Source organism: Hipposideros armiger, unplaced genomic scaffold (genome assembly GCF_001890085.2).
Source record: "Hipposideros armiger isolate ML-2016 unplaced genomic scaffold, ASM189008v1 scaffold_114, whole genome shotgun sequence".
NCBI classification, from domain to species: domain Eukaryota; kingdom Metazoa; phylum Chordata; class Mammalia; order Chiroptera; family Hipposideridae; genus Hipposideros; species Hipposideros armiger.
The window spans coordinates 3,695,139-3,707,064 of NW_017731464.1; the positions used below are offsets into that span (position 1 = coordinate 3,695,139).

At 41.8% G+C, this 11,926-nt stretch overlaps 1 protein-coding gene across 1 annotated transcript; it reads left to right on the forward strand.

Annotated features, from left to right (window-relative positions):
• The first annotated feature begins 1,999 nt into the window (after nucleotides 1-1,999).
• On the forward strand, nucleotides 2,000-11,685 carry BMP10 (bone morphogenetic protein 10). The gene is made up of 2 exons (XM_019647611.1): nucleotides 2,000-2,492; nucleotides 6,231-11,685. The coding sequence occupies exons 1-2, from the start codon at nucleotides 2,159-2,161 to the stop codon at nucleotides 7,169-7,171; spliced, it is 1,275 nt and encodes a 424-aa protein (XP_019503156.1). The 5' UTR covers nucleotides 2,000-2,158; the 3' UTR covers nucleotides 7,172-11,685.
• The last annotated feature ends 241 nt before the right edge of the window (nucleotides 11,686-11,926 follow it).

Consider the following 11,926-nt stretch of genomic DNA (forward strand, 5'->3'; position numbering starts at 1 on the left):
AACCCCATGGTTACCCTGACACTGAGTAGAGGGCAGCCATTGACATCTTAGTTGCACGCCTTACTCCTGAGAATGCAAAGAACTGGAGCTCTGCAAGGTGAGATGCCCATCTCTCCTCCTGACCTTTGAAACCAGTGCACCCAGGTCACAAGTACTGCCACTTACTCTGCTGTCCTGTGGCAGTTACATCCCCGTGCCTGCCATGTACAGAGTTGGAGTGTGCGTTGACATCTGTGTGTGTGAAGATAAATGGGGGCTTGTTTTGATGCAGGACGTGATACGGGAGCCCTCTTGGCATGCCGTCAGAAACCTCATGTTAAAGCGTACCACCGGCAGGATGCAGCCTGGCCCCTGGACTCACTCACTTGTGGGTCTGTTCAGGGTGTAATCTATTTTCAGTTTCCAGTTGTCTTTTTAATGTAGGAGCAGCAACTTCAACTGAAATAGTGCACTGACTCACAACCAGCAACTACTAAACAAATGGACAATTTTGAGGACAGATTTTTTTTTCCCCCTTAACGTTCTTATCTTCCTATGGTAATTCAAAATTTTGCTGTAAAATTTTGCACTTTAGGAGAGCAAAGAATCAAAAGACTACTATAAGCCTTAGGGAGCATAGAGAAAAAAGCGGAGATACTGTAGCTAACGTATTGGAGTAAATGCAGGAAATTTAACGCAGAAACTAGGAGAGTTTTGCAATATACTAAGTATAAAGCCTTCTGAACACAGTGCCAGGGTCCCTGAGTCATCACATAGGGATTGCTCTGAGCATATCAGGGAGACACCAGTCCCACTGCCTCAGTGGCAAGAGGACCCCCCAGAATTGCTCACAGGACCATCCTGACTGTACCATGCTGCTACCGCCACTAACTGGGGTTGGAAAGTGAGATGAACTTGATTGTCTTTCCTAAACCAGACACATAGTCAATTCCACCGTTTGTTTTTCAGACCAAGGCCTCTGGCATTTTTCACTTGCCTAATAATGTTATTCATCAAGCTTTTGCTGGAGTCGCTTAATGATCAATTCTATTTTGCCATGAAGATAGATTTGGCAGAGATTTTGGTCATCTTAATAATTCATTGCATGGGTGAAGGACTTGCAAATTGTTACCTGCCTCCTGACTGTGGACCCCCTGGGGAAAGGCTGGGCTGGGGCTTCAGTAGCCTTTCAGTATCACAGATCAGGCCCCAGTTAAGGGGAATACTCGTTAAGAAGTCTGATTGTTTTCCTTTTTTGCATAAGAGTCAGACTGCCTACTTCAAATCCTGGCTCTATCACTTTGTAGCTCTGTGACCTCTGATAAGCTATTGAACCTTAGTGATCCCTATATGCAAAGGGGATAATAGTAAGGTTATTACATGAAACACATTAGGTGCTATATATCAAGCACTTAGCACAATGCCTGTTTGTAGGAAAGGACCCAATAAATTTTAATTGCCTCTGTCACGAAGCACTCTCCCTATTTTTCAAAAGCTGTTTTAGCCAAATCAAATCTGTACAAAAAAGGCTATTGACCATGAAGTTTATACTTTCTTATTGCTACAAAATGTAAGATTCTAAAAATTTATATAAATTCATTTATATCTATTCACTTAACTTGGAGATGTTGGATACTTGGTCTTTCTTCAGAAATGTGTATGTGAGGATGGAAGGCCCATCACTCGAGTTAATACACGTCACCATTGATGGGTATTGGTTTATTCTTAATATCTGTTATATGCACGTGTGAAACTGGGCTGTGTAAAAAGCAGGATTTAGGCATTCCTGCCAAAAGGAAGTGAATTGAAAGGAAGAAAAGCAGAGCCTTTGCGAGGAAAAAATTGTCCTATCGCTCAGCCAGTGTCAGAATGTGGAAATGTTTACAAAATGCTCATTAAAAGAAAAAGGGATTGCGAGATAGCAACAAAATCTAGTGCACAAGTTTACACTAGAGAGATAAGAAAGGCTAGGCCCCTATAGGGGATTTTGTTATCCAATTACTGCAACCTGACTTTGGGGGGGAAGAGGAAGAATGGTCAGGGGAGGGAGAGAGAGGGGAAGGGTTTCCAAACTTGTCTCCAGTGACATGAGACATTTACGCTCCGCAAGATAAAACTGCCACTTAGAGCCCAGGAGAGCTAAACTTTCCTGGGTTGGCCTGGGGGCTTGAGCAGAGTCATGGGTTCTCTGGCCCTGCAGCTGTGCGCTCTCCTCTGCCTGGTGGCTCACTCTGTTTCTGGCAGCCCCATCATGAGCCTGGAGCATTCGCCTCTGGAAGAAGATATGTCCCTCTTCGATGATGTCTTCTCAGAGCAAGATGGTGTTGACTTTGACACACTTCTGCAGAGCATGAAGAATGAGTTTCTCAAGACATTGAACCTGTCTGACATCCCTATGCAGGATTCAGCCAAGGTTGACCCACCAGAGTACATGCTGGAACTCTACAACAAATTCGCCACGGACCGAACCTCTATGCCATCTGCCAATATCATTAGGAGTTTCAAGAATGAAGGTAAGTACCTTTTTCTGAAGAAATTTGGCTCGGAATTTTTTTTTTTAAGAAGTGATAAGTAAATGTAAAATGTATGGGAGTAATATAGGTAATAAGGGTAAATACAGCTATATGAGGGTGTGTGTAGACAGATACACAAAACAATGCACATTATGGTCTATATCATTTTTATGCTTATTTTCCAAATTGTATTAAAAGGTATTAAAGAATATCTTTTAATCCAAAGCCATGGAGCGTGTACCATTTTGACATTGTAACTGAGTCTTTAAATTTTTAAAATTTGGACAGCAAGTAATACAAACATTTTAATGTTGGTCCACTATTATATCTTTGTCATTTTTCAGTTTCCACTTGGCTTTTGATTGATGAAATTTGTCAGCTTTTACTTAAAATGAAAATAGACAAAAAAATTAGAAAGTTGTGATTTGTGTTTTGCTCAAACTTTGCATGAGTTTCCATTTTGTGACCTTTTTTAAGAAATGTTCAAACAGGATGGAAACTTGTATTTTAGAGATTCTTCCTAAAGTTTTGCTGCATTTGATATGACAAGTATATCCTTGAAGCACTGTTTATAGTTTCCAGGACGTATGCATGGCCCAGTTAATGCTCCAGCTTATTTCTGTGTGTTATGCAGAGTGATGCACAAGCTTTAAATATCAGTGGGAAAAGTATATTTTTTCCTCCCAGATCTTTATTCAGTAACTAAAAACAACAACAAAAAACCCATCTAATATCAATGGTAAAAGCTGTGGGTCCAGAAAAACGAATTCTTTACTATTTACCAATTATGCTTTTATAGTCATTAACCAGGTACAAAAAAAGGGTTTAGATCGATGTTGGCCAGATATTCTTAAGTGGAGAAAGGTGGTATCAAAGAAACAGCTCAGGGTTTGGAATTTTGAGAGCAGGTTGACTTAGCAGTTGTAAATAATTTCTCGTAACCTCAATTTCCTCATCTGTGAATTGGGGATAATATACCTGTAGAGCACAATTGAGCAATTTAAAAGAGGTTCTGAATAGGAAACATTCCATTTGCTATGAAAAAGTGACCAAACATTTGTTATTACTAATGAATTTCCTAAGTTCTAGGCATTAGAGAAAATGGTGAGTACGTATCGCTCAGTCCTGGAGATACCATTCACCTTATTTGGTTAACCATCAAAATTTCTAATATTTACTAACATATTGGATATGTTCTTTAGTAACATAATGGAAATGGCAAGCTGAAATTAGAGTCCTTTGGGGGAGCGTCTGAATAAGAAATGAACAGCCTCCTGGGGTGGGGGCGGGGAAGCCCTTCCTACCTAAGGCTACCTGAGCACTGAGCTGAGTCCTAGTGCCTGGCTCAGGGTGTAAGTGGGAAAATTCTTGCATTCCCCGGGGGGGGGGGGGGGGAAGGAGTTTTTCAGTTCCTACTTCTCTCGGGGAAGATTTGGATGCTCCAGGTCAGGAAGTGGGGTTTGCAGAGCTTCTCGTTACTGGAGATCAGCAAGGGCAGGCGCATCTGTGGACAACCCAGCCCCACCCCATCCACCCCCCACAGGTAGAAATGCTCAGCCTTCCTGGACACAATTCCTGCATGCTGGCTCCTATTGTCTCTCTTGGGTCTGCTCAGTGCAGCCTCCTAGGAGTCCAAGACCAACAAAACAAACCCGAAAGCCCTCCAAACCTAACTAATCAGGGGAAAGCACTTGCCACCTCCAAGGTGGAAGAAGCACGACTTCTATTCCTACCACTCTCTGACCTAACTGTCATCTGGGAGAAGTCAGTTTTCTGCATTAAGGTTCCATTTCTTCTGCTGTAAAACGAACAGAGTAGCAATACCTGCATTGTAGGGACATCGTACGAGCTGAATAAAACAACGTTTGCAGAGCACGTGGCACATGAAATTTGTTCAGAAATGCATCTCCTCTGTCTATTAGCGACTATATTTGAACATGCACAGTGAACTAATTTTTAACAGCTTTATTGAAGTATAATTGACATACGATAGATTGCACATCTTTATTGTGTATAATTTGATAGGTTTTGACATACGTGAACAGCCACTGAAACCATCACTAGAGTCAGGATTGTGAACATTCATCACCACCACAAGTTGCCTTGTGCTCCTTTGGTACGAAGGAACCGCTGAGCTATAGCCAGTCCGCCTTGTGCTCCTTTGTAATCCCTTCTTCCCACTATAGTGAGCTTTCACTCTGCACTTTTCTCATGGGTCAAGCAACCAGTCTACCCCCCTATTTTTGGTCTTCACATGAACCTTGTCCAAGGGGCGTCAAATCTCCTCCATTCTTCTAAGTGGGTAGGGACAACTCCCAAGCTACTTGATGTAATAAGGACATATGTTGTACCCATAAATCAATTTGGTCTGATGCCCAGAATCATCAACTAATCAATATGTTTAAAGCTGTGGCTTTGTTTAAGGCATCATGGCAGATTGAAGACATACAAGGAACTTTAAGCTGTGGTACCTGCCAGCATGATGACAGTCTAGTTGGGAACATTCATGAAAAGACAACTGAAATACAAGGTTGTAAATGGTAAAGGTCAAAGGAGAGATAGAGAGTATGCACTCAAGTGACTGAGAGGGGAGTGGACTTCCAGGGAGGTGAGGAAGGGAAGGTCCCCTAGGGAGGGGTCACAGCTAGGTAGATGGAGGTGAAGGAATAGGGCTTTCCAAGGATCAGAAGAACCTATCAAAAGGTCCAATATACAGTAAAGCAAAGAGGTATTTTGGCAAGTGGTGAAGATATCAGTCTACTTTAAACAGGGGGGCTTACAATGTATTTAATCTTTCAACAAATACCAGTTGAGCAATTGCAATGTTCCATGCACTGAGGATGATGAATAAGATTAATGACTGGATCAAGAGGTTAAGACCTGGTTATAGTTGGTTTTGAGAGCCATGCTAGAAAGTTTTAACTCATTCCATTGACCAATATAATGCATACTCAAAATCAACTGCTGTGACCCCCTTGGCTTATGGCTATCTTCTTGACCTTGTCTGGCTTTGGTGTCTGGAGCAAGGGTCAGCAAACTTTTTCTGTAAAGAACCAGACAGATAGTACATATTCTAGGTTTTATGGGCCATATGTTCTTTGTTGTGACTATTTAACTCTGCCATCGTAGAACAACAGTCATCACAGACAATACAGAAAAAAATGGGTGAGGCTATGTCCCAATAATGCTTTATTTCCAAAAACTGGTGGCCCATGGGCTATGGTTTAGCATCCCCTCATCTAGATAGAGGTTTTCAGAAAGACCAGTGCCCAGCCAACTATGTTGGGAATCTCTACCCAGTACACATGGAAATATGACAAAGCCATGAAGGCCTCATCCTTGAAAAGCTTTAAGAAAGGAACAACCACCACACATTTCACTTGCTAGTTCTTCACTGGTTAGAATTGAGGTCTTGCCCACACAGTCTCCAAGGTCCCGCCCAGTTCTATAATTCTGTGGCTGATAGGCTATGCAAGCAAGGCTGGGTGAATTTTCTGCTATTCATTATTAGGCTGCCATTCTCCATTTTAGTCTTGGCAGTATAACTCAGTTTAGCATTCTACCATTGACCTTTCAGTATTTTTAAAGAATGCTATCATTTTGTTTGTTTTCATTGATATCCCCTCATTCTCTCTGTCTCAAGCTTTCTTCATGGACAGGTCCTCTTATGACATAAATAAGCATCTGCTTTTCTCTATGACATACTGCAAATCTGATTTTTGTCTTTTGGATTTCCAGATCTGTTTTCCCAACCAGCCAGTTTCCATGGGCTACGAAAATACCCTCTCCTCTTCAATGTGTCCATCCCTCACCATGAAGAGGTCATCATGGCTGAACTCAGGTTGTACACACTGGTGCAAAGAGATCGCATGATGTATGAAGGAGTGGACCGAAAAATTACCATTTTTGAAGTACTAGAGGACAATGGGGACAATGAGGGTGAAAGAAACATGCTGGTCTTGGTGTCAGAGGAGATCTACGGAACCAACAGTGAGTGGGAGACTTTTGATGTCACCAATGCCATCAGACGTTGGCAAAAGTCAGGTTCATCCACCCACCAGCTGGAAGTCCACATTGAGAGCAGACGCGACAAAACCGAGGACACTGGCAGGGGACAACTGGAAATAGACACCAGTGCCCAGAATAAGCATGACCCTCTGCTTGTTGTGTTTTCTGATGACCAAAGCAGTGAGAAGGAACGGAAGGAGGAACTGAATGAAATGATCACCCATGAGCAACTTCTGGAGCTGGACAACCTGGGCCTGGGCGGTTATTCCAACGGACCTGGGGAAGAGGCTTTGCTGCAAATGAGGTCAAACGTCATCTATGATTCCACTGCCCGCATCAGAAGGAATGCCAAAGGAAATTACTGCAAGAAGACCCCACTCTACATCGATTTCAAGGAGATTGGCTGGGACTCTTGGATCATCGCCCCACCTGGATATGAAGCCTATGAATGCCGTGGTGTTTGCAACTACCCCCTGGCAGAGCATCTCACACCCACAAAACATGCAATTATCCAGGCCTTGGTCCACCTCAAGAATTCCCAGAAGGCTTCCAAAGCTTGCTGCGTCCCCACCAAGCTAGAGCCCATCTCCATCCTCTATTTAGACAAAGGTGTTGTCACCTACAAGTTTAAATACGAAGGCATGGCTGTCTCTGAGTGTGGCTGTAGATAGAAAAGGAGTCGCGTAGCTTATTTAATAACTGTAAATGTGTATATTTTGTGTTCTTATTTAATAAGATTATTTAATAAGGGTGTACAGATCATAGAAGTCGCTACCTTTGGGAAATGGATAGGTCAGTTTGGTGAAGGAAATGCATATTTTGCTATACAGTCTCACCCCTTCCAATCTGTTTTTCTTTGGACTTGTCATTTCCTGACAATGCCATCTCTAACAGCAAGTGGCAAGCCCATACTACTTGTCATCTATGTCAACTTGAAAACAACAACCCCTAAGCAGAAATACTGTGTAGAAAGATAAGATATTTGTGTATGTATATGTGTACATAGATAAACTTATAAAACTCTTTTCGTTCCATAGAAATAGATTAGGCTCACTCATATGTATGACTCAATCAAATGTGTATTAAACGCCACTGGTATGTTCTCAGTCACCTCTTCTCTGAGTAGGGTTGTCAAACTGTCAAGATCATTTGCACCAGGAATTTCATCCTAGGAAGTAGTACATTTCCTAAATACTATTAGGAATGTAGGTGTGGCTTTTGTCAGTTGAGTTTCTGATGTTGCTCAGAGCAGCAGGGCCTGGTAAAGGATCCTGCATGTTTGAGGAGACTGGTTATTGATACAAACCAAATAGCTTAGAGAAGCAATGGTCTTAAGGTACAATAGCAAAGAATGAACCCATTGGGCAACAGTGTGCTCTAGAGGGGAGTGCCTGGTCAAGAAAGGGAAACAGGGAGGACTTCAGGGTGACATCCTTTCCTGAGGGAAAAGGAAAGCAAGACCATGCATGTTGACCTTTATTGCTGCAGGGGGTTCAGGAGGTAAGAGGCGGCTCATAGGGGAGGAGAGGAAAAGGACTTAAATACTATCCTAAGATGTGTTTGTAGAATTATAAGCAGTTCTAATTGGAGAATGAAATCTTTCGGACAAAATAAAATTATCAAAGACCAAAAGGAGGACAATCGGGTGGGATCTGTCTGTTGGATCTTCGCTTCTTAATATTTTTCACCAATTCTTAATATTTCTCCCTTGCCTCTGCACCGCCCCTCTTGCTTTTCCCACCTTTTCTCTCCCCTCTTTCCTCTTTATCCCAGCGCCTCATGTCTTTCTCCCATTTCTGTGTCTCTTGTCTTCATTGGCCTTCATTGCTCCTCCTGTGAGCTGGAAGGGGATACCTGACAGCATCTCTTTCTAGATAAATGGAGTTGGTGCTCTCATTTCCAGATTTTGCCCTGATATTTAATTTGATTTTCTCTTAATAATACCCTTTAAGAAAAGTTTTGTTCATGAAGAATACTTAAGGAAAAGGAAATGAGAGTTCTAATGGGTCCATCTAAACAAATGAATAAATAAACACACAAGCAAATGACTTGAAAGCTAAGCCTGCAGTTTGAAACCAGCTTTGCCCCATGGTAGAAAGCCTGTAGCCTTCCCATTCTTCCCTTTCTGCAGTCTTCCTGTTTTGGAACTGGCCAGAACTAAGAGCCTGGGAAGTGTTCCTGATAGGAACGCCTGGTAGGTCTCCAGTAGTTGGTCAGTTAGTTGGAAGGACACTGAGACTCTGGTGTGGTCTTAGCTGTGCCCCTCCTCTGCCCCCTCCCCCATCCCCTGCCTGCAAGATCATGGGCTTTCTGCAGGAAGAACCAGAGCTGAGCATTTCTCACACTGTTCTGACACCTCCAGGCAGATGACACAGATGGTTCACACTATAATCAGGAATGTGATTTCCAGTACATTGTCCCCCACTCACCCCGTTGGATGCTTCCTTAAGAATTCTGGCTTTTTTTTTTTTTTCACCCTGGGAAACCATCGGCATCCCTTTCAAAAAACTCTTGGGGTTATAAACTCATATTGTACTAGTAAATAGAGCCAAGGAAGCTATTTTGAAGGACATTTTGCCCAATTTGGACCTCACCTCTGTACACTCGGGTACACAGATTCTGAGAGCAAACAGAGGGCAGATGCTGGGGAATTCATTGCCCCAAAAAAGTGATATTCTGATCATCAGAGAGTATATAATGAGAGACAATTTGAGATGGCCATGCAACTCAGAATCATTCATTTATGGAGTAGCCTCCATATGTAATGGTGTGTGTGTGTGTGTGTGTGTGTGTGTGTGTGTGTGTGTGTGTAAGTGGCTTCGGATAGTCACACTTAGAGCCCTCAGTGGGATTGGTACACCCTCTACAGCCATGGTGCACTGTATACTCATATATTCTACGGTACATCTTATAAAGGACACTGTAATAGACATACATTAAAACCTCTGCTGAGCAAGATAGTGTTGGTTAGATAAAAACCAAGCAAAATTTTCTTTATATCTAAAAATATATGGTGTGCTAGTAAGTGCTTCACAGCCAGCAATCCTGGGAGAAATACGCCCTGATTTGTGGATCTCAGTGGTGTAAATACTCCCACCGTGGCCTATGTCAAGCTACCAATGTGATGTCAACTGGCTTGCAAAGTTCCTGAATACTAACGGTCAGCTCTCGGGAGCTATTCTTGCACGCGCTGGCACCCTGCTGCTATTAACATCTTGCTGTTAGAACATAAGACATACAGGCCCTGTTTTCCTCACACCCTCTGCTGACTTTGCCAGGTTCCTGGAGAAACCTTGTCTTGGGTGCGCTTATAATCACCCTTCTGTTAAAGAGGTGAAAATCTAGGCTGCCCACAATTAGGCTGCATATCACAGATTCGTCTCCTTTTACCACAGTCCAGATGTAAACATGCATGTCTATGATTTCTTCCTCCCTACTAAAGAGGGTCCACATACATATTGGTTATTCAAATATTGCTAGTGGCATTTTTTTTTGCTTTCTTTTCATCAAAAAATGAAAAGACAAACCATAAAGAGTCCTTCCAGCTCCCATCAGGCCTCTTGCAGCATGCCTGAAGTTCTCCAACATCGCTGTATTAATGTGAAGCCACGAAATTGTCAGATCCTTGCGAAAGTAGAGCTCACTAATATCTTCTCTAGTCACAGGCCTTGGCTACATCTCACGCCAGTCTCCTTCATACGTTTATGGCTGAATTATCATCACTGAAGTTCATAAATCCAAATGACTCTCAAGGAGAATGGTAGCAGAGGGATTTGGGCCACCAATAACCAAACTATTCATGTAAAAACTTCTAGGTGTCCTGCTATTTATTGATGGATATATTTATTTTTGTAATATAGTGTAGAATACCAAATATTTTATTTTTATGTTTGTGATTCCCTCTTGAATATAATAGTCTTCTGTGCTTTTCAAATAATACCTTCCTTGGAGTATGGCTCCTTTACAACACATGGCCTGTATTCTCACTCTCTTTGCATCAGAATTTCCTGTTATTTTTAGGGAGCCTTGCCATGAGCTTACGATCACCTTGTATATTTGTGTCTTGTAAGTATGCTGTGAGCTCCTTGCCATATTTACTGATTTGTAAATAGGACAGTTTTAACTGAATAGTAGGTATTCCAGAAAATATTTAACCAATAATTCATCATGTGGGTTTCATGAGTTGACACTGTCATTTTTCCATTAGAAGCAAATGTTTGTCAAGCTGTGAGGGGCTGTGATTGCTGTTCAGCATTTAATTGGGGCTTTTCATTCCCAAACTAGCTGCTGTCCCTCTGACTGTATCCATTGCCTTTACTGACTCACCAATTCAGAGACTTGATTGGACAACCCATTTGTAATTGGGCCAATGACTCTCTAAATGTAAAAAAGTGTTCATATAGTCATTCCCAAAAAAGTCCATGTCAAAGTACCCAATTTTTCCTCTGTGTATAATTTTTGACCTGGGACATTAATGGTAATTACTTTTCCCAGAACTGTCAATAATTGTTTGGGTATGCTTTTGAATCTGTATTCTTTAAGTAAAAGGTATTTCCATAGAAAGGGATTTCACATATTACTTCTTACTGGACTCATCAACAGCCCACACAGCCCAGCAGTGTTGTGGCAAAATCATGTACAAATTCTTCTATAACACAGAAGGGACATTGCCCTTGTTAAGGATTATGGATCTTTTCAAAGAGACACCATGGGTTGTATTCGGCCTCTGTCATCTGGTGAAAAAGGAATACTACTGTGATTTCTTGTCCCCTGAAAAACACGATTGATTTCACACATTAGACAGTAGGTAACACTGTTCCATAGCCACTGGTATGGGTGTGGAAGTATATCCGTAAGTGTATAACCTCATCAGGGAATGCTTGTTTGTTATGATCAGCATGCTTCCGTCACACACGAGCTCTTGTTCTGTGAGTGTCTGGCCCGATTGCAGTGAGAACATGGACATGCTCGTGCCAACCTAACCAACTTCCACAAACACAGAAAATCAGCTAATACCATAGTCACATCAATCAGTTGAAGCACATTCATTTTCGTGTTCATTACCTATGTCCAAATTTATGTAGGAATCACCAGACTAAAAGGAAGATGGGAATGAATGTTTTACACTGTGTTCATAAGTCAAATGTGTACATTCAGAGTTATCTTGTGAAATAAAATGGAAAAATTATTTTGATGATAATTACGTGCAACTTATTTTTCCTTGAGATGAAATCTTTTTTGCTCTCTTCCTTTGCATTTTTTCTTGTTTCCATTTCACAGTATATACAGATGGAGTCAACCTTCCTGCTATATTAGTAGAACGTGGCCTGAAGAAACAATAAGCTGATTTTCGCCTCTAAGTGGTCTCACCAGAGAGTGAGAGGCTGTTGTTTTATGGGTCTCCCATTTCATACAACTTTCTGTAA

What these genes read in the sequence shown, in the direction of transcription:
- BMP10 (XM_019647611.1), top strand. Translation starts at nt 2,159, where the DNA reads ATGGGTTCTCTGGCCCTGCAGCTGTGCGCTCTCCTCTGCCTGGTGGCT. An exon ending in TAGGAGTTTCAAGAATGAAG is followed by an intron (nt 2,493 to 6,230) that starts GTAAGTACCTTT and finishes TTGGATTTCCAG; the next exon opens with ATCTGTTTTCCCAACCAGCC.